At 45.4% G+C, this 26,754-nt stretch overlaps 1 protein-coding gene across 2 annotated transcripts in view; it reads left to right on the top strand.

Annotated features, from left to right (window-relative positions):
- Nucleotides 1-26,754, top strand: part of NPSR1 (neuropeptide S receptor 1) — a 998,839-nt gene that overhangs the window by 525,164 nt on the left and 446,921 nt on the right. For both annotated transcript variants that reach the window (XM_073676612.1, XM_073676611.1), the window contains one exon: nucleotides 4,206-4,299. In XM_073676612.1, coding sequence (XP_073532713.1) covers nucleotides 4,206-4,299 — 94 coding nt within the window. The remainder of the gene's footprint in view (nucleotides 1-4,205; nucleotides 4,300-26,754) is intronic.

Genomic DNA, 26,754 nt, shown 5'->3' with positions numbered 1-26,754 from the left:
GTCACTAGCATCTTCCTCCACCTCCTCTGCTGACCTCATCTCTTGGCTGACTGTGGGTTGACTGTAAGTGGGATCTCCAACCTCATCATCATCACCCTGTGCGTTATCACACCCGTCGTCCTCAGAGCCAACCTGTTTCTGCCCTGACAAAAAACTAAAGTTGTCGCTCCAATCAGGTATTTGAGTCTTACCATCGTCTTCCTCATTGTCTCCACCAACAGGAATTACAGTTTGGGAATGAGGGTCTACATTATGGTCAGAACCTTCTGCGTCTGGTCCTGGATCCGACTCATAAAGATTCTGGGCATTAGTGCAGATCATTTCCTCGTCTGGATTCACAGAAGCGCTGGAGTCGACCTCTGATTCCCAGGCTATAGTATGAGTAAACAGCTCTGCAGACTCAACCATCTGTTCTACCTCATACTCAGACGGGCAGCTGGAGATTTGGGAACTGTGAGGAAGCAAGTGCGATTGGGGTGACACCTTTGAGGACTGGAGTATTTGTGATGTTGAAGTTGATGTGGAGGAGAGCCCACTTAAAGGAGCACTTGATATCCGTTGAAGCACCTGCTGTTTTTGTGCCTCATCTGGAATTTGTAGCGATTGGCGTGGCCGTAAGAAAGGGATCTTATCACATTGTCCGCTAAAAGAAGTAGACATTTTAGTTTGGTTGGAAGATGGTCTTTCTTCTGCAGATGTTACTGTTGCTTTAACACCTACCCCACGGACACAACCTTTTTTCCCCTTCCCAACATGCCTATTCCACTTTCCACCAGCAGCAGGCCTTTTTCCACTCATTTTGGTGGTTAACTAATTCACAACTCTGGAGTTGTTTGCACAAAAAAACAATGGATGGGAACCGAGCAGAGCTGAGTGGCCAAACTGTGGTATTAGGCCAAAACTATTGGCTGGGTTAGATGCAGAAAAAAATTATATTCAATTTGCAACCTGATGGAGGTCAGTATAGATGGACTAATAGAACAAGTCCCACACACAGCTAGAAGCCCAAATATTTTCTCAGAGGTAGATGCAGAAAAATTTTTTATTCAGATTGCAACCTGATGGAGGTCTGTATAGATGGATTAATAGAACAAGTCCCACACACAGCTACAAGCCCAATATATTTTCAGAGGTAGATGCAGAAAAAAAATATATTCAGTTTGCAACCTGATGGAGGTCAGTATAGATGGACTAATAGAGAAAGTCCCACACACTGCTAGAAGGCCAAATATTTTTTCAGAGCTAGATGCAAACAAAAAATTATTTTGAATTTGCAACCTGATGGAGGTCAGTATAGGTGGACTAATAGAACAAGTCCCACACACTGCTAGAAGGCCAAATATTTTTTCAGAGCTAGATGCAGAAAAAAATTATATTCAGTTTGCAACCTGATGGAGGTCTGTATAGATGGATTAATAGAACAAGTCCCACACACAGCTAGAAGCCCAAATATTTTTTCAGAGGTAGATGCAGATAAAAATTATTTTTAATTTGCAACCTGATGGAGGTCAGTACAGATGGACTAATACAACATGTCCCACACACAGCTAGAAGCCCAATATTTTTTCAGAGGTAGATGCAGAAAAAAATATATTCAGTTTGCAACCTGATGGAGGTCAGTATAGATGGAGTAATAGAACAAGTCCCACACACAGCTAGAAGCCCAAATATTTTTTCAGAGGTAGATGCAGATAAAAATTATTTTTAATTTGCAACCTGATGGAGGTCAGTATAGATGGACTAATAGAGAAAGTCCCACACACTGCTAGAAGGCCAAATATTTTTTCAGAGCTAGATGCAGATAAAAATTATATTCAATTTGCAACCTGATGGAGGTCAGTATAGATGGACTAATAGAGAAAGTCCCACACACTGCTAGAAGGCCAAATATTTTTTCAGAGCTAGATGCAGATAAAAATTATATTCAATTTGCAACCTGATGGAGGTCAGTATAGATGGACTAATAGAACAAGTCCCACACACAGCTAGAAGCCCAAATATTTTTTCAGAGGTACTGTAGATGCAGATGAAAATTATTTTAAATTTGCAACCTGATGGAGGTCAGTATAAATGGACTAATAGAGAAAGTCCCACACACTGCTAGAAAGCCAAATATTTTTTCAGAGCTACATGCAGAAAAAAATTATATTCAGTTTGCAACCTGATGGAGGTCAGTATAGATGGACTAATAGAGAAAGTCCCACACACTGCTAGAAGGCCACATATTTTTTCAGAGGTTGATGCAGAAAAAAATATATTCAGTTTGCAACCCGATGGAGGTCTGTATAGATGGATTAATAGAACAAGTCCCACACACAGCTAGAAGCCCAATATTTTTTCAGAGGTAGATGCAGAAAAAAATATATTCAGTTTGCAACCTGATGGAGGTCTGTATAGATGGATTAATAGAACAAGTCCCACACACAGCTAGAAGCCCAATATTTTTTCAGAGGTAGATGCAGAAAAAAATATATTCAGTTTGCAACCTGATGGAGGTCAGTATAGATGGACTAATAGAACAAGTCCCACACATAGCTAGAAGCCCAAATATTTTTTCAGAGGTACTGTAGATGCAGATAAAAATTATTTTTAATTTGCAACCTGATGGAGGTCAGTATAGATGGACTAATACAACAAGTCCCACACACAGCTAGAAGCCCAATATTTTTTCAGAGGTAGATGCAGAAAAAAATATATTCAGTTTGCAACCTGATGGAGGTCAGTATAGATGGACCAATACAACAAGTCCCACACACAGCTAGAAGCCCAATATTTTTTCAGAGCTAGATGCAGAAAAAAATTATATTCAATTTGCAACCTGATGGAGGTCAGTATAGATGGACTAATAGAATGATGCTATGCCCAAAAGATTTTACTTCACTAGGTGCAGTAAATAAATTGGTATTCTTTACACAGGTGGTATATCTTGCAACACAGATAGGCTACTCCACTGACTAACACACTCTGCAATAGGCCAAAAAGGATTAGCTTTGCTAGATTCAGCCAAATGCTGTGAAAAAAACTTGCACAGCACTGGCACAGACCTGCCTGGCAAAAACTGATAGGAACTGATGTAACCTAGTCCTGAAAAGGACTCCAATTACAATTAGTCTTTACTCCCACAATCTATCTATTTAAGAGCACAGACCTGCCTGATAAAAGTCGTAGGAAATGCTGTAACCTAGTCCTTAAAAGGACTGCAATCACAACTATTCCCTACTCCCAAGCTATCTGTAGATTTGTGCGAAAATTGGCTTGAAATTAACAAGGTATAGCGCACACAGCAACAGCGGTGCCGTCTAACACGCAGCTGCAGCAGTGAGAAAATGGTGGCGACGGGGAAAATGGCTTGGTCTTATAGGGCAAGGACATGTGACATACACTGCCAATGACACATGCCCTTGCTTGTGTGAAAAAAAGCACTTCGCTCCGTGTGTGCACTGCTGATAGGCTGACAGATTGCACCTCCCCACTGTAAATGCGGGAAAGAGAAAAAAAAATGGAGATCTTCATTGTTCCTGCAGAGATCCATCCCCTGCCCCTCCCCCCACCCCGCTGTACACTCAAACTGCGTATTAACATTAATTTTCATCATTACTGAGAAAAAATCCAGTTATGATTTTGGTGCACGAACAGTTATCGAACATAACCTCGAACAGCCGAATTTTTCTCAAATTGTTCGTGTTCGCCGAACGGCTCGAACACCGCCCAAAACAGCTCGAATTTGAGATTGGCGAACAGTTCGAGTAGAACAACGCTCATCTCTAGTGACCACTGTGTGAATACTGTCCACTGTTTGAATCAGAAATTTACATAACTAGATTTCAAATCTGCACATGCTCAGTCTTATGTGGATTTTCCCTGCAAATTTCAGACAATTCAATACATTGTCATGGAGAAGGGTGAAATCTGTATAGAAATCTTCAACTAAATCTGCCATTTATGACTAAATCTGCAATGGAACTATTTTGCAATCCGTGAACTTAGTCTAACAAATTCCAAAATGTGACAATATTTCAGCGAGTGGATGTATGTTCCTAAACAATCTAAGAAAGTATAAACTGTTGTGCTGTAGTATAATTCTGATTTCTGTTGCTGATGAGGCTTGAAATATAACTTTTATGAACTATATTGTGTATAGGTATATACTATAATGCTTTTTAAGTTGCAATGACTGCATTTACTTTATTTTCCCTTTTTTTAAGGTCGTCCTTCTGTATGCATCTACCTATGTGCTGGTGTCTCTCAGTATAGACCGATATCATGCTATCGTTCACCCAATGAAATTCCTTCAAGGAGGTATATAGTAACTTTGAAGTTTTTAAAAAAAAAATATATTTTAATTACTGTTTTGTTTTGTGTTATTTTAAGTACTTGTACACAATTTGCTTATATATGTTTTTGTAAAGAATTTTTATTTAGTGTGCAAATATACTGTTTTATTGAAGGGAGTCTGTCATCACATCACTGATCAAACTAGATACAGGCGCGTGGTGCACACTTCACGTGCACCTTCCGACTTGCTTGTTTTCTCTCTACCTTCTCCAATTCTATAAAGCCAAAGCTGTCAATCAAGAATAGGAAAAACAAGTCGGTGGGAAGGTGCACTTAAATGTTCTGCTACACCAAGTGTCCACCGAGTGCCTGTACTTGGTTTGAACAGTCATTCTGAAGTTTCAGACTTCCTTAACCCCTTAGCGACATATTACCTATTGGTATGTCATATGCCACCTCCTAGACTTTGATGCGGGCTCACAAGCTGAGCCCGCATCTTTCCCGGCAGAAATCAGCCATGTTAATCAGCCATCACCTGCCTCTAACAACCTGCGGGCGGAGCTGAACTCGACCCGCGACTGTTAACATGCTAAATGCCACTTCAAATCTGTGACAGCTGCATTTAATGTGCGCCCGCAGGGGAATGCTTCTTTCTATGCCTCAATCAACACACCTGTAATGCGCTCATGATTTCACTGAAGGGTTATCATGATGGGGTTCTGCTGAAGACCCTCGTGCCTGCCATGACTGTACTTCTGTGAAAACCAGCGTTTAGCTGGCATTCATAGGAGACTGTGATTTTTGGTATAAATATCAATACTATGGTATTGCTGTGTATAGTACAAGTGACTGTATGATTCTGACAAATGCAGTAGAAAATGAAAAAAAAAGTTTTAAAAAATATGGAAAAAATAAAAAAATCTAAAAGTTCAAATTATCCCCTCTTCCCCATTAAAAATAAAGAAATAAAAAATACACATATTTGGTATTGCTGCATTCATAATTGTCAGATCTATCAAAAGATCAAATAAATTAAACTGATCAGTAAATGATGTAATGAGAAAAAAAATCGAAATGCCAAAATTAAGTTTTTTCGGCTGCCGCAGTGCAGTAATATGTAATAAAAGGCGATCAAAACATCATATCTACCTGAAAAAATAACCAATCACACTGCCCTACCAACCAAAAATTGAAAATATTACGAAAAATGGCGATACAAAGAAAATTTGTTTTTAGAAATTTTTTACATTTTGTTCGTCAATTAAACCAAAAAAAACCTATATATGTTTGGTATCTATGTAATCGTATTAACTTGGAGAATCATGTTGCCAGTTTAAATTTACCTTATATTGAACATGATAAAAAAAATAATAATAATTGTAGAATTGCAGTTTTTTGGCTATTTTGCTGCACTTGAAATTTTTTTCCTGCTTTCCAGTACATCATATAATAAAATGAATGATGTCATTCAAAAGTACAACGCATCCCACAAAAGACAAGCCCTCATATTGCTGTGTGCTATGTAAACAATAAAAATGTTATAGCTCTTGGAAGAAGAGGAAAAAAATGATAGTGTAAAAACTGAAAATCACCCCTTCAGGAAAGGGTTAAAGCCTCTACATTTCATACTAGGAATAAGTTAAGGGATTGCTGCAAAATCATTGGTGCTCTTCTGTGTTTTACTAAATATTGAGCTGAAAGAATGCAACTAAAGTTATATATTACACTGTTCTACAGCCAAATTGGTACAAAACAGTTGAACGAGTATGATGCTTAAAGGGGTTGTGCCACTATAAAGGATACTTTTAAACAAGCAGAAAATGTGGAAATAAATGGTTTTGTAATTACATTTATTAAAAATTATGCTGCATTCAATAAATACCAAGCTTTTATCTTCTGAAGTATGCTCCCTTGTGCCCCCAGGCATTATTCCATTCTGTCCTCATAGTGGGCGATCAGCTGGTCGAGTTTGTGCAGTTCCTGTCATCATAAGAGCCCCCCCAACTCCCCACCCCCACCTGGGTCTTCAGGTTCCTTTTGAAGGATTCCACGGTAGGCGAGAGTCTGATGTGTTGGGGTGCAGAGTTCCAGAGTAGGGAAGATGCACGGGACAAATCTTGTATGCAACTGTGGGAAGAGGATATAAGAGAGAAGTAGAGAAGGAGATCTTGTGAGGATCGGAGGTTGCGCGCTGGTAAGTACCGGGAGACTAGGTCACAAATGTATTGAGGAGACAAGTTTTGGATGGCTTTGTATGCCAAAGTTAGGGTTTTGAACTGGAGTCTCTGGGCAACAGGGAGCCAGTTCAGGAATTGACAGTGGGGAGAAGCCAGAGACTAGCAGGGTGGCAGGTGGATTAGTCAGGCAGTGTTTAGGATAGATTGGAGGTGTGCGAGAGTGATAGAAGGGAGGCCACAGAGCAGAAGGTTGCAGAAGTCAAGGCGGGAGATGATGAGGGCGAGCACTAGTGTTTTTGCACATTCATGGTTGAGGAATGTGCGGATCCATGAGATATTTTGGAGTTGGATTCGGCAGGAAGTGGAAAGGACTTGGATCTCAGGTTTGAAGGACAGATCAGAGTCAAGCTTGCCAGACTGGGGAGAGCGGGCTGCCATTGACAATGATGGATAGGTCAGTTGGGGGTTTATGAGATGGTGGAAAGATGATGAATTTGGTGATACTGATGAGACTCAGATATTTGAGGTGCATGCGGACTGTACTGTGCTGTCAAGGCAGGAAGAGGAGGAGGGTGACTCTAAGGGTGAGGAGTGGGAAAATGAATAGGATGACGATGAGGTTGTAGATCCCACTTGGTGTGAACCCAAAGTCATGCACCTGACTAGCTCAGCAGAGGATATGGAGGAGGAGGAAGACAAGGAGGTTACATTGCTGTTTCCCGCACAGACACTGAGTGATACAACCACGACAAGCACTGCATCCACAGCCACAACTTTGGCTGTGGCCAGCAGCGGTCGCAGAGCTGCAGTTCGTATGTATTAAAAATGACTGAGTAGAGGCAAAAATTGCAATAATTTGACTACTACATGCATGAACTGGAACATGCGGTATCAACATGCGTTAGACTGGGAATCTCACTGCGCTAAAATGCAGACTAGTGGGCCTCGCCTACCTCCGGCCGCTCCATCAACTGCAACTAATCTGTCACCGTGACAAGTGTTCTCACATAGGTCTCCAGCTGCAGAATCTCCACATGTTTTCCCACTACAATCGGGCCCATCAGCTGTTATAGAATTGGATATGTCTGCTATTTTTTAACCGATCTCAGACACCGAGCACACCACATCTTTCTCAATGTACCATAACATCTCTGCTTGCACCTCTCTCACAGTCAAGCAGTTTGTCATGTTAACCCTACTCCATCCTCTCTCAGCACAGCAGCTAGCCCTCCACCCGCATTTGAGGTCACGTAAAAGATTCTTTCCTTCTACACATAACAAATCAAAGAGCCTGCTCTTCACCATCTCCAATCTGTTGGCCATGGAAATGCTGCATGTTTGCCTGGTGAATACGGACTGTTTCCAAAAGCTCATGGCCGTCGCAGTCCCCCAGTACCAGTTGCCCAGTCGCCATTACTTTTTTAAGAAAATGTGCGTGCACTACACCAGCATGTTCCAGACAACATCACCTGTTCCTTGAAAAAATCTATGTCTGACAGGGTGCATTTCACCACTGACACTTGGACAAGCAAGCATCGTCAGGTGCATTACATCTCACTGACTGGGCGCTGGGTGACTATGGTGGCTGGGAAGAGGTGATGGCCTCTCAGCAGTTAGGAGATTAAGAGGATAATGATCCCACCTTTGTTGTCTGAGATTGGCGGGAGGGTAAAAAGGAAGCAAGCTGGAGTGTTATTCAGCCATCAACACACTATGGACTTGGACCTCATGGAAGAGACTGACCCATGAGCACCTTTTTGCTGCATTATCTGCAACATGATTGTTGCCCATATTGTTAGGATTAGAAATAGTGCTGACTACTCGGCTGCCACTGTTTGATCCACGGTAAATTTTGCCAGATGCTTCACCCCTGGAAAGGGACACGCCCATGCTGGAGTATCAAAACTTGCTTAAAGACAATCTTGAGAGTGGTTTTCCCCAAGACAGCGGTGATGCACACAATATGCATCACAGTTATAGACTTCCAACCCCAGGAACATCGAGTTGTCAACGCAAAACATTAGAAGCAGCAGTGTAAATGGCAGAAGCAATTTCTTTGAGTTGTTTTACGCATTTTTTTGACCAGCCCGTGCACCAGCAGAGTGTAGTGTAGACCCGCCTAACTTTCATCAAGATTAACAAGTCTTGGATCTCCAATGACTTTTGCACCCCAGTTGCAGACTGGGCAGACTAGACAATGGTCTAGTTTTTAGTGTGCTGCATAAATCCCACATTATTGCAGTCTGTGACACTTTTGTTGTGGCTTCTGTGCTTGCTATTGCTACTGCAGCTGATGTTACTAACAATTTTTTGAAATGTGGTGACTCCAAGTTGGGTCTCCATCTTGTGGGTTGCCAATGTGGCACCCCAAGGGTCTGGTTGCCACAGTGGTATTGCTTGCCTCAAAAGAAGTAATGCCATGTCTGGAGGCAAGCAGGGGTTTCCTGGTCAGGAACACAATACATGCAACACTTCCTGGCTCCAGGCCAGCAAGGGGAGTCCCTCCCCTTGTCAACTGGATCTGGGGGCGGGGTTCATTTAGTTCAGTGCAAGGAGTTGAGTTTAGGACATTGAAGAAAGAGGAGCTAGGGACTGGAGCTGGAGATAGCTAATCCTAGCTGGACTACACAAGGAACCGGACACCGGAGTCTGAGGCTGTGGGATCCTTCAGGCCCAGCAGCAGATACCGCAGGGCAGGAGATTGCAGGTCTCCTGGCCCAATCAGACGCCCGGTGCGCGATCACTCATCACTAGTCCTGACCAGCGCACATGGATTGGGCTGGAACCCAGGATCTTTCCTCAGGTTCGTTTCCCTTCCAATGGATGAGGTACTGGAGGGAATTATGGACCCTCTGGTAATCAACTACTCTCTGTACCTCATACTCAAGACTGTCATCAACAGCTACCAGAGGAGGTGGGGTTGTGGGCTACACCACTGAGGGGACAAATTCTTTCAATGGAAGACATTAGGGATGCGGAGAGATGGTGGAAGCTTCAAACTAAAGGCCACCGGATTGACCACTTCCAGTACCTCATAGGATAAATGAACTTTGGGCCAAACTTCACCAATGGTACCTTAATTTTAATGTTTCTGGATGATAGCCAAACCCTATATTCCACTTTAAAAACAGGAACCATCGAATATCAACCTTCTGTTTTTGGCAGACACTTCACTGCCGAGGAAACTAGATCGGAGTTTCTGGAGTGAGGACCTCAAAAAATCAACTCCGATCTAGACGCAACCTTGCCAGGAGCAGTATTCAAATAGATGGGCGGCGCTAGCAGTGACTGAATACGGTGCTGCCAACGACTGAATGAGAGAATCACACCCCTATGACAGAATACGAGCAGGAAGGACAAAGTGTATATAAAGTTATAAAATCATTATACTACCACCGATTTTAATGAAGAAAGCTTGTTAGTGATGCACATTGCATCACTAACAAAGCAATGGGGGCTGTGTACATAGCAACTAGGATGTGACAGGTTCCCTTTAAGTATCCCTGACAAAGGAACAAAATGAGCTTGTTTACTGAATCGGTCAATCACCACGCAAATAACTTTTTTCCCAACAGACAGAGGAAAATTCGTGATGAATTCCATGGACAGATCAGTTCATAATCATTCTGGAAGTTGGAATGGAACTGATTAATTGGCCAACCAGTTCTGACAAACTTTAGCATGTGCGCAGACTTCACAGGCGGATACAAAATCTTTAATATCATTACTCATAGTTTGCCACCAAAAGAGTCTGGAAATAGCTTTCTGTGTAGCTGTGACCCAGGATGTCCACTCAGTACGGAATCATGAAACTTCTTTAACAGGCGCAAATTTTAAGTACACAGGTACAGATAACTTGGACCCTGGAATGGTGGACGGGGACAACGATTGAATTTTACAGATCTCTGCTTACAACTCCGAGGATAGCACAGAAACCACAATGCCCTTAGGAAGAATGGAGGATGTAGGTTCTGGAGGCAAAACTGAATCAAGACTGCGTGATAATGCGTCAGCCTTCACGTTCTTAGACCCCGGCCTGAATATGATAGAAAACTTGAATCTAAAGAAAAACAAGGACCATCTGGCCTGTCTTGGAGTTAACCGTTTAACTGATTTAATGTAAGCTAAACTTTTATGATCAATGACCACAGTGATTTGATGAACTACCCCCTCCAAAAAATGCCTCCATACCTCCAAAAGCTAATTTAACAACAAGTAACTAACGATTCCTAACATCATAATTTCTTTCAGCAGAGAAAAATTTCTTCAAGAACAATTCACATGGCCGCAAATTAGTCAGAGTTTTGGGCTGATGAGCTAAAATGGCCCCTATTCCGAGCTCTGAAGCATCCACCTTCACAATGAATGTGTTATGCACACGCCCGGGCTAAGCGGCGTGTGCGTGTGATTGGTAGTGATTCCACTGGACCGTGCCGGAGAGTGAATGCCTGGAGGGGCGTGACTAGGTATTCACCCGATCCGACCAGGGTCGCACGACGGCATACGACGCCAGTGCACCAAGGAGGAACCGAGCAGAGGGACCAGGTGCTACTCCAGGACAGACCCCGGACACGGCTGTTGACCCACACAGGGGAATACAGGAACAGGCTGGTAGGCTGGCACACAGACTGGTGGGTATAGGCAGGCACGACTGGTATGCAGGCAGGCGGGTATGCAGGCAGGGGGGTAAAGACAAGCACAGCTAGAGTGCAGACAGGGAGGCACTAGCAGGTAGGAACACAGGCGGGATAGGACCCAGTACACACCGGGACTCAGGAACAATACAGGCAGAGGGTTACAGGCAAGCACAGCTAGAGTGCAGACAAGGCTGAGCAGGGAGGACAGGGCTCTGTTCACACGGAACAGACAGGAAGGGAAAGACAGAGCCAGATACTCACACAGTACTTGCAGAGACAACAAGCAGGAGTTAGGTACGAGTTCAGACTCTGCAGAAAAAGGAAGGGAACGGACATAGAGGCAAAACAGGTAAAGGACAGGAGAGAGTTCAGACTGGAACTGAGTGTACGGAGGAGACCGACACTGCAGAGGGATACAGGAGCGGGTCTGGGAATACGGCCCCCAGAGAGGCGGAATGAACAGGCAAGGAGCGTGTTCAGACAGGACAGACCAGACACAGGAGCGGGTCTAGGAAATCGGCCACTAGAAGGCGGAACGAACAGGCAAGGAGCGTGTTCAGACAGGACAGACCAGACACAGGAGCGGGTCTAGGAAATCGGCCACTAGAAGGCGAGAGGAACAGGCTAGGAGCGAGTTCAGACAGGACAGACAAGATACACAGAAAGGACTCAGTTCAGAAACGGGAGCTGATACCGCAAAGCAGGAGACATACAGGACTCAGTTCAGACACGGGAACAGATACAAAAAGCAGGAGACAAGAGACGGGACCTGGCACCTTCAGAGTGCAAGCACACACTGAAGGAAACACTATGCTCAGGCTGGGATAGAAGGGAGCTGCTGAGCTATATACCAAGTGACAGACAGCAATAGGCTGAGGACGCACAAGGGGTGTGACCCACAGCAGGTACAAAAGGCAGGAAGTGATCGGGCGCCGCCCTTAAGCAGCAGAAACAGACACAAACAGACAGCATGGAGGGAAGCCAGAGAGACATTCTGGACAGGAGATCAAGTGCGCCCTCTTGCACAGTGGGAGATGGACCACCATGCAAGGACGCCGCCAGGTATGTTACAGTACCTCCCCCCTTACGCCCCCTCTTCTTCAGGCCTGCCAGAACAGAATCTTCCGCAGGGAATTCGAGGGCCAGTCGTTCACTGGGTTGGAGGGGGACAGAGACTTAAGGGTAATCTCTGCTTCGAGGTACATCTTGTCAAGCTCACAGGAAGAAATAGACGGGTTATCACGTACATAATGAGGAAAAGTCACTGTCTCTTTGTTATCTGGTGGTATCCCGGAGGATTCAGGAAACAACTGGAGGTCCTCCGCCGGGTCAGAAGAGTGCAGAGGCTCAGAGAAAACAACTGCTTCAGAGTACACTAGGTCGGACTCACTGGAGGAAGCAGGCGAGGTATCGGGTACCGAGTATAGGAAAGTCTCTGTCCATTCACCACCAGGTGGCACCCCGAAGGGTTCTGGAGACAGCTGGCGGTCCTCCGCCTGGTCAGAGGGGTGTAGAGACTCACGGGTAACCTCTGCTTCAGAGTACACTAGGTCGGACTCACTGGAGGAAGCAGGCGAGGTATCGGGTACCGAGTATAGGAAAGTCTCTGTCCATTCACCACCAGGTGGCACCCCGAAGGGTTCTGGAGACAGCTGGCGGTCCTCCGCCTGGTCAGAGGGGTGTAGAGACTCACGGGTAACCTCTGCTTCAGAGTACACTAGGTCGGACTCACTGGACGAAGCAAGCGAGGTATCAGATCCAGGATATAGGAAAGTCTCTGTCCATTCACCACCAGGTGGCACCCCGAAGGATTCTGAACACAACTGGAGGTCCTCCGCCTGGTCGGAGGGGTGTAGAGACTCAGGAGTAACCTCTGCTTCGGAGTACACTAAGTTGGACTCACTGGACGAAGCGAGCGAGGTATCAGGTACAGAGTATAGGAGAGTCTCTGTCCTTTCGCTACCAGGTAGCACCCCGAAGGGTTCAGGAGACAACTGGAGATCCTCCGCCTGGTCGGAGGGGTGTAGAGACTCGGAGGTAACTACCACTTTGGGGTACCCATTGTCAGGCTCACAGGACGAAGCGGACAAAGTATTGAGTACCGGGTGTAGAGAAGTCTCTCTCCATTTGTCATCGAGTGGTATCCCGGAGGGTTCAGGAGGCAACAGGGGATCCTCCGCCAGGTAGTAGAGGTGCACAGACTCTGAGGTAACCACAGCTTTGGAGCATCCTTGGACATGCACACCGGTTAAAGAGAAAGAAGCATCTGATGCCGGGTGCAGGAAGTTCTCCTGTGTGGAGTCTGGATGGGCAGAAGTCTCTTCGGCCAGGAGAACTGGTGCACTACCCACGCACATTACCCATTGGGGTTTCTCCGGGATACAGGGAGATGAAGCTTCAGTAGGGACTCCAAGGCTGGGGTCAGGAGGTCTCAGGGAGGACAGACCCTGGCGTGACGGCTTGCCTCTAAGTCTAGCACGTCTGGACTGCCTCTTGAGGTTGAGAGAAGTATTCCGGAAAGCGTAGTCACCCTGTGAGGATTCTGGGTGGGCAGTAGTCTCATTGGGCTGGAGGACTATTGCGCTACCCACACACATTACCCGTCGGGGCTGCTCCGGGATATTGGGAAGTGAAGCTTCAGCAGGGGCTTCAGAGTTAGGGTCCTCGAAGACCATACGAAAGGCCACCAGGAAGGCCTGCAGGTCAAGGATGACAGGATCCCATGCTTCCCATAGGGGGGTGACCCATTTCAAGGCATCACCCGCTAGGTAGTCAATCATAAAGGCCTCTTTAGCCCAATCGGAAGGAAAATAGAGAGGGTAGGCCTTAAAGTGTAGCATGCATTGCTCCACAAATGCACGACACTGTCTTGGATCCCCATAGTAACGTGGCGGATCCGCAGGAACGAGGGCTGATAGATCCATCTGGACGGGTGCGTAATTCGCCTGGAACTCAGCTAAAGGGGAAAAAAAAATTTATTTATTTTATTTTAATGCATGTATTCGCTGGAAAAACTTCTCAAAGAGCGAAGGCCGTGGGGCTCAACGGGAACCATGGCCTCAGCATGCTGTTATGCACACGACCGGGCTAAGCGGCGTGTGCGTGTGATTGGTAGTGATTCCACTGGACCGTGCCGGAGAGTGAATGCCTGGAGGGGCGTGACTAGGTATTCACCCGATCCGACCAGGGTCGCACGACGGCATACGACGCCAGTGCACCAAGGAGGAACCGAGCAGAGGGACCAGGTGCTACTCCAGGACAGACCCCGGACACGGCTGTTGACCCACACAGGGGAATACAGGAACAGGCTGGTAGGCTGGCACACAGACTGGTGGGTATAGGCAGGCACGACTGGTATGCAGGCAGGCGGGTATGCAGGCAGGGGGGTAAAGACAAGCACAGCTAGAGTGCAGACAGGGAGGCACTAGCAGGTAGGAACACAGGCGGGATAGGACCCAGTACACACCGGGACTCAGGAACAATACAGGCAGAGGGTTACAGGCAAGCACAGCTAGAGTGCAGACAAGGCTGAGCAGGGAGGACAGGGCTCTGTTCACACGGAACAGACAGGAAGGGAAAGACAGAGCCAGATACTCACACAGTACTTGCAGAGACAACAAGCAGGAGTTAGGTACGAGTTCAGACTCTGCAGAAAAAGGAAGGGAACGGACATAGAGGCAAAACAGGTAAAGGACAGGAGAGAGTTCAGACTGGAACTGAGTGTACGGAGGAGACCGACACTGCAGAGGGATACAGGAGCGGGTCTGGGAATACGGCCCCCAGAGAGGCGGAATGAACAGGCAAGGAGCGTGTTCAGACAGGACAGACCAGACACAGGAGCGGGTCTAGGAAATCGGCCACTAGAAGGCGGAACGAACAGGCAAGGAGCGTGTTCAGACAGGACAGACCAGACACAGGAGCGGGTCTAGGAAATCGGCCACTAGAAGGCGAGAGGAACAGGCTAGGAGCGAGTTCAGACAGGACAGACAAGATACACAGAAAGGACTCAGTTCAGAAACGGGAGCTGATACCGCAAAGCAGGAGACATACAGGACTCAGTTCAGACACGGGAACAGATACAAAAAGCAGGAGACAAGAGACGGGACCTGGCACCTTCAGAGTGCAAGCACACACTGAAGGAAACACTATGCTCAGGCCGGGATAGAAGGGAGCTGCTGAGCTATATACCAAGTGACAGACAGCAATAGGCTGAGGACGCACAAGGGGTGTGACCCACAGCAGGTACAAAAGGCAGGAAGTGATCGGGCGCCGCCCTTAAGCAGCAGAAACAGACACAAACAGACAGCATGGAGGGAAGCCAGAGAGACATTCTGGACAGGAGATCAAGTGCGCCCTCTTGCACAGTGGGAGATGGACCACCATGCAAGGACGCCGCCAGGTATGTTACAGAATGATTCCTGAAGACTCGGATGGATGAGAACAAGAGCAGATATAAAATACTTTTTCAAATTTTCAAAAGCCCCAATAGCATCTGGTGACCAAACCTTGAGATCCGCCCTCTTGCGTGAGGTCAGTAAAAGGTTTAACAATCGGAGAAAACCCCTTAATGATTTTCCCATAAAAGTTGGCAATTCCCTAAAAACATTGCAATGCTTTTAGGTCACCAGGTTAAACCAAATCTATTATGGCTTGCACCTTCCCAGGATCCATTTTAAACCCATACGCCGACACAATGTATCCCAGAAATGAAACCTCCTGAACAGAAAAATACATTTCTCAATTTTTGCAAATAAAGAATTTTCCCTTAATCTTTCTAATACTACATAGACATGTTCTGGTGAAAAAATTAAAATATCATCCAAGTAAATGACACTAAATCTCCCAATACTATCAGAAAAAACATTATACATATGGTTTTGAAATACTGCTGGTGGATTGGTTAACCCAAAAGGCATGTCAAGGTTTTCGATTAAAACCCTCAAAAGTTAAAAATGCAGTTTTCCACTCATCACCCTTCCGTATGCGTATCAAATTGTAAGCCCCTCTAAGGGCGAGTTTCGAAAACCATTTAGCCTCAGTAAGCTGATTATAAAGGTCAGGGATGAGAGTAAGTATTCTTAACTGTGATTTTGTTTAGTTCTCGGAAATCGAGGCAATAACTGAGACACCCATCTTTCTTTTTTACAAAGAAAAACCCTGCAGCTGCATGAGAAGAAGGAATGATGGATATGACCTTTCCGTAAGCTTTCAATCACATAATTTTTCATGGCTGTACGTTCATGCCCAGATAAATTATACAGGCGAGCCTTAAGTAATTTGGCGACAGGGACAAGATCAATAGCACAGACATAAGGATGATGGGGAGGTAATGTCTCCACCTCTTTTTCTGAAAACACATCTCCGAAGTCTTTCAAGTACCCCAGTAGACCCTCCAGACTTGTAGGGCATTCTTGCACAGAGCTTAGACATTTATTATGACATTTGGGGCCCACTTAACTATCTCCTTCTGACACCAATCACTAACAGGGTTGTGAATGAGCAACCATGGAAGCCCCAATACCACCACAGCAGATAGCTTATCCAAGACCAAACAGGTAAAGGATTCTGAGTAAAGTGCTCCTACTTGAAGCTTGAATTCCATCGTGCCAAATTTGGCAAAGTTCTGAAGTCGCAATGTTTTTTTTTTCGCAAAAATTTGATTTGGTATTTCTGGACTAACTGTCCTTAATCCTAATTTCTGAACTAGTCCAAAATCAATAAAGTTGGCTGCAGACCCACATTTAATGAAAGCCAGTGCTGGCAAAACCTAGTTCTTGAAAGACAAAACCATTTTAAGCAGTGCTTTATTTGAGGAGAAAAATGGTACCTGGAAGTCTGGGTGACCTCCTCGACTATCACTCAGACTTAAACGTTCTCCAGATGGCTTGCTTGCTTGAGGGCGAGTAGAGCAGTCCTTCAAAAAATGTCCTGCAAGACCACAGTAGAAACAGTGTCCAAGATTCTGTCTCCATTTCTTCTCCACGGAATGAAAACTGGCAGCTCCAACCTCCATTGGCTCTACCGCGGGAAAACGGGCATACTCCAGGGAAGTATATAACATATCCCGCTGTCCCACTGGCCTTTCACAAATTCTATGGTCCATCTGTATGATCTGGGTTATGGCCTCTGCCAAAGAACAAAGGGAATTATTCAGAACCAGAGCGTCCTTCAGAGATTCGGACAGACGTTTATGAAATTGGTACCTGAGGGCCACATCGTTCCATTGGAGCTGAGTGGACCACTGTCATTATTCAGTACAGTAATCCTCAGTGGTGCATGACCCCTGTGTCAGATTCATGATCCTAGCCTCAGCAACCTGGATTCTGTCGGGTCCGTTATAAAAAGGCGTCAAAAAAGGCGTCAACTGAATACCGTTTTGGGGCTTTTGGGGACAAAGAAATAAGCCAAGTCTGAGGGCACCCTAGCAATAAAGACATGACTATTTTCACCAACTGGGACTCATCCGCTGAGGACCGAGGTCGTAGGGTAAAGAATAGCCTACAGCTCTCCCTGAACACCCTAAACTGGTTTGTCTCCCCACGAAAATTTATCAGAGAGGGCCACTACTGGTTTAAAGGAGATCAATTGAATGTCATAAGATGCAGACATCGCTGTCTCCACTGGCAGCAAAGTGCTATGGGAAGTTATCCTAAATCTAGCCACCTGGCCCTGCAACTGGGACTGAGAAGATTCAAGAATATGTTAGTCTTTCAGTTAGATCTTGAATCACAAGAGACAGGTTTGCCACATTATCACAAAGCGTGTGTGTAGCATCGGCGTCTCTGACACCTGCCCGGCAGAGACGCCATCCCCCTTACTGCCCCAGTCCTGCTCCGGCGTCTTCTGGCCTCCATCCAGCTGCTGCACGCAGCCTCTCCGGCTCTGTGCTTAGGTCGCGCGTGCGTGCGCTCCCTCCCTCTTAAAGGGGCCGCGCGCGCCGTCCTAAAAAGTCCCCCGCCAATGGCCGGAGGACTTCCCCTATAAAAGGCACCTCCTCTAATATGGAGGTGCCCATGCAAGGTTGTAGCTTTGTGTGTTATACTCTGCTTCAGCCCTCAGGTCCAGCTGCTAGCCTGACTACCAGTCCAGCCCGCCAGCCAGACTACAAGTCCTGCCTGCCAGCCCGCTTACCTGGAAGCACCTGCCTGTTACCTGCCATGCCTGCCACTTCGCTTACCTAAAAGCACCTGCCTGTTACCTGCCGTGCCTACCAGCCAGCCTACCTGGAGGCTCCTGCTTGTTACCTGCCAGTCCGTCTGCCCGGATCACCCATCCGCCTGCCTGCCATGCTCATATGCTGTACCGGTCAGTCCCTGCCTTCTGACATGTGGGAGTCACCTGCTCTCATTTAAGGTCGGTCCCCAGAGTAGCACCTGGTCCCTCTGCTCGGTCCTTCCCTGGTCATGGAGTCGATTGAGCCACCGTACGACCTTGGTCGGTCCGAGTTGATACCTAGTTACGCCCCTCTGGTGCCTCCTTGCACCGCAGCACAGAGGTTCCACCACCCGGATCCGTAACAATGTAAATGGGATCTATGCTGGTGAGAGGAAAAAAAAGTAACCAGTCAGCTGTAATGTGATGCTAAGTCACTACTCAAATGTGACGCTGAGTCACTACTCACGGACGAGCCATGAGACAGGGTAGTCAGAAGGTTTGAGGTCAGATACTAGGAGGGCTCATGGTACAGAGGGGCAAAACAAAGGTGTAGTCAGGTAACAGTATGGGGGCAATTAGCAGGAGGGTACATTAAGACTAGGGAGTAACAAAAAGGGATAGTCTGAGTCCAAGTACAGGGTCAGGTACTTGCAGTCAGAGAGCATAAAGAGCAGGAGAGTTAATCCACACGAATGGTCCAATTCCTAGATCCGGCAACAAGATCAGAGGAATATACAATCAGGCACAGAGCAAAGCACACATCAAACACAGAGCAAAGCACACACCAAACAAAGTAAAGCTATATCTGACACTACTTACAGCTACCCAGTTAAATAGTTAACAAATCACAAAGGGTGCGAGACTCCAGGGGAGACACTGTTAGGCCAGATTGAGCAGCAGAGCAGTAAATCAAAATGCTAACAGCCCAGCATGCCCCAGCAACAGATTGGATGACTCTACTGTCATTCACAACACTGATAGTCCAGCACACACTAGTTCCCGTAGGATGGCTGAGCCGTCACTCACAGCGTCCCTAGGCCACAGTAAAGATGAAACTATGACAGTAGTGCAATTTCTGTAACTACTTATAATTCACAAGTGTTTAGACATGTTTTAGTTATTTGAATTGTGGCGAAGTTTCCTCTAAATAAATATCAGAAAATTGGTATAACAAAATATTCTGCAATTTTATATTTCAAAAATAATAATTTTTCAAAGCACTGAAACTTTTATGCATTAATTATATGTAGCTATAGAAGGAAAACTCTTTGATATCATTGAAACAAGAGCCAACTAAAACAAAGTCAACTAAAACTTTTTATTGTCTGATTTGAATTCAGGAAGTCAATATTGTTAAGATTAAGATTAATCATTAAAGTGCACATGTCAGCAAGATTGTGCTCAGTAAACTACATACACTGTCAGGAGGGCGACATTACACTGATTAAAATGATACATTGGTTGATGAAATCAGTCCTGTGGTTCTTGTGTAATCTTTACTTTCACTTTGGAGATAATGATATGCTCATGCTCCAGGGCGGCCTGTGGAATGTGATCTATTTGGTGCCCTGCTTACATATTCATCTGTATGCTCTTATGACAGCTCACTGTGCCTTCACCCACCTGCCTCCTATTCTACCTAGCCCCACATTACTAGATGCATTATGTAAAATCGGAGAAAGGTCAGTGAAGGCACAGTGAGCTGTCATAAGAGAATACAGATGAATATGTAAGCAGAGCACCAGATAGTGCGCCCCCCACAGGCCGCCCCAGGGCACGAGCATATCATTATCTCCAAATGAAAGTAAAGATTACACAAGTACTACAGGACTGATTTCATCAACCAAGGAATCATTTTACTCAGTGTAATGTCACCCACCTGACAGTGTATGTACAGTAGTTTACTGAGCATAATCTTGCTGACAGGTTCGCTTTAAGATCACTTATTAGTTATCGGAAATATGATAGTGAGCGTATGGCATACACACCTCCGGATTCCAACATGTGGAATATGTGTATATACCCCCGTACGATCACTGCTATCCCAACAAAGATTATTAGCTGCCACCACCAATCAGTTTTCCTGGCCAACTGGAACAGAACAAAAGAAACAGAACTATTAAATTTTATATTTAATCCAAAGTGAGGAAGTGTTTATGAAAAAATATACTAAAGATTTTACAAAGGGGACAAAATAATACAGCATATACAGTCACATAAAATAAAAGGGATTAACAGAAGAACTTACTATACCGATCACAGAGACGATCCAGTTTAGCCGAAGGAGAGCATTTCGATTGGCCTTTATGTGAACGTGGCCCCTGCGTACACTAAAAATGTATATCTCAGCACGAGCACAGATCATCATTCGGCTTGATCTTTTATGCTGAATTGGGTCCCACCCACATATTCCCCTAGGATAACCTTACATGGGCCGGGTTGTGAGCTGGTCTCAGCTCTTCATGGTTTTATGAAATCCACAATTTATACGATAACTCCTCACCGGATGGTTTTAGATGTTGGAGAGTGCCACCATATTGTTATTGGGATTTTATCTTTCCTTGGAAACAAAACATGACCCAGCTGCCATCAGTTATCTTTGCACTATTGCAGGACTCACAGATAAGAAAACATATGCATATTGTTCCCCAGTTAGCCTTGCCGCTAAAAATATATGTCTCATTCCAACTAGATTTATAGAAATTTCCCTATTCTATATTTTCTCTCAGAGACATATTTTGTTGTACTTGCACTTCGTGTCTTTCAGAGACAACAAGAGGTCCAGTGCAAATGTAAAATATACACTGTTTGCAGAATTATGAGGCAAATGAGTATTTTGATCACATGATACTGTTTATACATGTTGTCCTATGCCAAGCTGCATAGGCTTGAGAACCAACTACCAATTAAGTAAATCTGGTGATGTGAATCTCTGTAATGAGGAGGGGTGCTGACTAATGACATCAACACCCTATATAAGGTGTGCCCAATTATCAGGCAACTTCCTTCCTTTGGCAAAATGGGTCAGAAGAGAGATTTGACGGGCTCTGAAAAGTCCAAAATTGTGAGATGTCTTGCAGAGGGATACAGCAGTCTTGAAATTTCCAAACTTTTGAAGCGTGATCACCAAACAATCAAGCGTTTCATGGCAAATAGCCAACAGGGTTGCAAGAACCGTGTTGGCCAAAAGAGGCGCAAAATAACTGCCCATGAATTGAGGAAAATCAAGTGTGAAGCTGCCAAGAAGCCATTCGCCACCAGTTTTGCCATATTTCAGAGCTGCAACGTTACAGGAGTATCAAAAAGCTCAAGGCATGCGATACTCAGGGACATGGCCAAGGTAAAGAAGGCTGAAAAATGACCACCTATGAACAAGAAACATAAGATAAAACGTCAAGAATGGGCCAGGAAATATCTTAAGACTGATTTTTCAAAGGTTTTATGGACTGTTGATATGAGAGTGACTCTTGATGGGCCAGATGGATGGGCCAGAGGCTGGATCAGAAAAGGGCAGAGAGCTCCACTCCGACTCAGACGCCGGCAAGGTGGAGGTGGAGTACTGGTAGGGGCTGGTATCATCAAAGATGAACTTGTGGGACATTTTCGGGTTGAGGATGGAGTGAAGCTCAACTCCCAGACCTACTGCCAGTTTCTGGAAGACAAGCAGTGGTACAGGAAGAAGTCAGTATCGTTCAAGAAAAACATGATTTTCATGCAGGACAATGCTCAATCACATGCATCCAACTACTCCACAGCGTGGCTGGCCAGTAAAGGTCTAAAAGAAGAAAAAATAATGACATGGCCCCCTTGTTCACCTGATCTGAACCCCATAGAGAACCTGTGGTCCTTCATAAAATGTGAGATCTACAGGGAGGGAAAACAGTACACCTCTCGGAACAGTGTCTGGGAGGCTGTGGTGACTGCTGCACACAATGTTGATCGAAAATAGATCATGCAACTGACAGAATCTATGGATGGAAGGCTGTTGAGTGTCATCATAAAGAAAGATGGCTATATTGATCACAAATTTTTTTTTGTTTCTGCATGTCAGAAATGTTTATTTCTAAATTTTGTGCACTGATATTGGTTTACCTGGTGAAAATAAACAAGTGAAATGGGATTATATTTGGTTTTTATTAAGTTGCCTAATAATTCTGCACAGTAATAGTTACCTGCACAAACAGATATCCTCTTAAAATAGCCAAATCTAAAAAAAACCACTCCAACTTCCAAAAATATTAAGCTTGGATATTTATGAGTCTTTTAGGTTGATTGAAAATATAGTTGTTGATCAATAATAAAAATAATCCTATAAAATACAACTTGTCTAATAATTCTGCACACAGTGTACATCCTCCTGGTCTTTTTCCTACCAGGAGCTCTCTTTTGCATCGTAATTAACCTGGTCAATTAAGATTGTCACTTCTTTTGTACACTGCCATTTTATATAAGGCAGCTTTTAGATTGCTAGCTCCTATCCTTACTGCAAATCGGATAGGGGAGGGGGGAGAGGGGGTTTTTATCAGGTCCTCGGTTACTCTAACTGTCAGCTATCTTTGCTCCTTCAATTTCATGTGGCGTAGAGATGTTAATATGTTCTACGACACATATTTCTATGACAGTCAAAATAATTAAGAAATGGCTAATTTCATAACTGAACCTGACAACTTTTGAAAATATGTAGAACAGTGTTATTCAGTGTTCTATCTGAAATTATTGTAATCATAATTTCTTAACCGTTAGACTAATTGAGTGTAATTTTCATTCATAAAGTTACTATGGAAACAAAAACAGCACAGATGTACAATATCTTAAAATCTTACTAATGGTCTTATTAAAACCCTTAAAGCAAAAAGAGATGTCTAGACATTTATTATATTTTGGTTCTACATTTTCCTTAGTGAAAGTAATGGGATCAATTGTCTTTTTGTAGAAGGTAACTGTCGTAGAGAGCTAATAATACAGCATTTAAGGTTGGAATCAAAATTATTCAAGTCCCATTGCAAATATTATGCTTATTTACAAACTTTCTACTTGCAATAAACCAATGAGAAAGGAACATTTTAAATAGAATTAATATAAGAAGTGGTTTCTACAAATGCGACACAAAATGACACTTTTAAAGACTAACTACTTCACTCTCAGAATTAATCAACCTCTTCATAATTAGCTACTTAGTACTTAGTAAAACATCCTTGACTGCTATGACCTGCTGCAAACATGATAAATAGCATTGACAACAGCTAATGGCAGCATTCTTCAGGAATCCTAACCCATTCTTCATGGGTAATGGTCTCCAGCTCGCTGGTATTTTTGAAAAGTCAAGACAGTGGTCCAAGAGAGAAGAGATTTTTGCTTTGCTGAAGGAAAGAAAATAGTTCAAAAAGATAGCAAAATAAATAAATTTTCTTGGAGATTCAATTGGAAGCATTGTTTAGCATATTCAAGTTAAAGGAACATTGGCAACACTACATGGAGGTGGCAGAAGAGTATGTTATCACCAGCTGCCACTAGACTACGGAGAAAGCAGGTGGTCAAAAACCCTTTAAGACTGCAAAAGGCCTGCAGCAAGATTTTTTGGCAGCAGACACTGAGGATTCAGTGTGCACAGTAAGACGCATACTAAAATTTGAAGGGCTCCATTTCCAAACTTCAAGATGTACACCTTTACTGACCCAAAAGCACAAAATAAGTCATTTCAATATGCTCCAAACTACTTAGAAAAGCCACAATTTTTTTAAAATTTTGTAGAGGGATGAAACAAAACTGGAACTTTTCTGGACTATGGATTGGCGGTGTATCTAGAAAAGGAAAAAGGAAGCATACGCTGTGTAACGGGTCTGGGAGGTGGAACCTCTGAGCAACTATACAAAGGGGCAGTCCTTGTAAGGAAGCGGGTGGCTCAATGAGAAGGCGGGCAGGTAGTCACGGCAAGTGACAGGGACAGTCTCTGGGTAGAAGGGCTGGAAGTCACGGCAAGTGACGGGGACAGTCTCTTGACAGGCGGATGGTCATGGAAAGTGACAGCAGGGTAAGAGTCTCTAGACGGGCAGGTGGTCACGGCAAGTGACAGCAGGGAAAGAGTCTGTAGACGGGCAGGTGGTCACGGCAAGTGACAGCAGGGAAAGAGTCTCTAGAAAGACTAGCAGGCAGGTAGCAGGTGAGCGCTCCCAGGTGAGCAGGCAAGAGTCTCTGGACAGGCAGGTGGTCACGGCAAGAGACGGCAGAGCCTCCGGGTAGGCTAGCAGGCAGGTAGCAGGTGAGCGCTCCTAGGTGAGCGGGCAAGAGTCTCTGGACAGGCAGGTGGTCACAGCAAGTAACGGCTAAGCCTCCAGGTAGGCTAGCAGGCAGGTAGCAGGTGAGCGCTCCCTGGTGAGCGAGTAAGAGTCTCTGGACAGGCAGGCAGGTATCAGGCAGGTATCTGGCAGGTACTTCCTGGTCCGCAGGCGGACTGATCCATAGACAGACTGGCAGGTGCTGATAGGCAGACTGTCGGACCACAGGATAGCAAGAAGGTAAGCAGATATCAGGCAGGTATCAGGCAGGTATCAAGCAGGAATCTGGCAGGTGACTGGCAGGTAACTGGTAACGGGACCTGAGGGCTGAAGCAGAGATGAAAGGCTTTGCAACAACATTGCTCGGGCACCTCCATTTTGGAGGAGGTGCCTTATATATGGTGAGGTCCTCCGCCCATTGGCTGGGGACTCCTTAGGACGGCGCGCGCGGCGCCCTAAGCACAGAGGCCGGGAAGCCGCGCGCACTGCCAGCAGAGCGGGAGGAAGACGCCGGGCACGGAGCGGAGAGGTGAGGGGAACGGCGTCCCTGCCTAGCAGGAGGCAGGGACGCCGATGCTACAGTACCCCCCCTTTAGGCCCCCCCTTTTTTAGGCCAGACAGAAATTTATCAAGGATGAGCGGGGCATGGATGTTCTCCCGGGGCTCCCATGTTCTCTCCTCAGGACCAAACCCCCTCCAATCCACTAGAAGAAAAGGTCCTTCCTCTTACCCTTTTGGTGGCCAGAATGTTCTCTACCTCAAACTCATTTTCAGCGGAAACTGGAGCAGGAGGCGTACCTGTTGACATGGAAAAAGAGTTAAGTATCACGGGTTAGAGTAGAGATACATGGAAGGAGTTAGGAATCGGCAAATTGGCCGGGAGTTTCAATTTATAGGCCACCGGGTTGATTTGTTTGACAACTTCCAGTGGGCCGATGAACCGAGGCCCTAACTTGTAGGAAGGAATCTTGAGCCGGACATATTTGGACGAGAGCCAGACCTTATCTCCAGGACGGAATTGTGGTGGATCCAGACGTCTCTTGTCAGCCTGTTTTTTCATCCGCTCGGATGACTGAAGAAGTGTGGATCTGCTACTTTCCCAAATGGAGGAAAATTCGTTAACGAGAGATTCCGCAGCCGGATTGTCCACCGAGGCGGAGACGGAAAACGGGATCCGAGGATGCTGACCGAAGACTACAAACAACGGGGTTTTGGAGGAAGATTCGCTCTCGTGATTATTGTGAGAAAATTGGGCCCACGGTAAAAGATCCACCCAGTCGGAATGGTGAGCATTAGCAAAGTGCTAGAGGTAACTGGTTAAAATTTGGTTGATCCGTTCTACTTGGCCATTGGACTGTGGGTGATAAGCAGAAGAAAAGTCCAAGGTGACCCCCAGCAGTTTACACATGGCTCGCCAAAAACGAGAGGTGAACTGAACCCCTCGGTCGGATACGATGTGGAGAGGAAGACCATGAAGACGGAAGACATGATGGATAAAGTCTTTAGCTAACTCTGATGCAGATGGGAGACCCGGCAGGGGAATAAAGTGAGCCATTTTGGAAAAGCGGTCAGCGACCACCCATATGACCGTACAACCGGCAGAGACAGGGAGGTCCGTTATAAAGTCCATAGCTATATGCTGCCACAGGGCAGCAGGTACAGGAAGAGGAAGGAGACGGCCGGCTGGCAGATGTCTCGGAACCTTGTTGCGGGCGCAGGACACACAGGCTGAAACAAAGTCTATCACGTCCTTGTGCAGGGTAGGCCACCAGTAATGCCGGGTAATAAGCTGGAGGGTCTTTTTCTGACCAGCGTGGCCAGCTAGCTTGGACGAGTGTCCCCAGTGTAGAACCTTCTCACGATCAGGAACAGTTACGAACGTCTTACCGGGTGGAAGACGATTTAGATTCACGGGGGCCACCTGCATTACTTTGGCGGGGTCGATGATGTGTTTAGGCTCCTCCTCAAAATCAGAGACCAAAAAGGATCGGGATAAGGCATCAGCTTTGATGTTTTTGTCAGCCGGGCGAAAATGAAGAATGAAATTAAAGCGGGCGAAGAACAAGGACCACCGGGCTTGGCGCGGGTTAAGTCTCTGGGCACTCTGTAGGTAAGCCAAGTTCTTGTGGTCCGTGTAAATTATTACCGGGTGAAGAGCCCCCTCGAGCAGGTAATGCCACTCCTCTAGTGTCAGCTTAATGGCCAACAATTCTCAGTCTCCTATAGAATAATTGC

The sequence above is a fragment of the Phyllobates terribilis genome, unplaced genomic scaffold (assembly GCF_046119375.1).
Source record: "Phyllobates terribilis strain yellow unplaced genomic scaffold, ASM4611937v1 Scaffold_4__5_contigs__length_816908805, whole genome shotgun sequence".
NCBI lineage: Eukaryota > Metazoa > Chordata > Amphibia > Anura > Dendrobatidae > Phyllobates > Phyllobates terribilis.
Note: the sequence above shows the minus strand (reverse complement) of the source record. Positions and strands in the feature narration are given on the sequence as shown.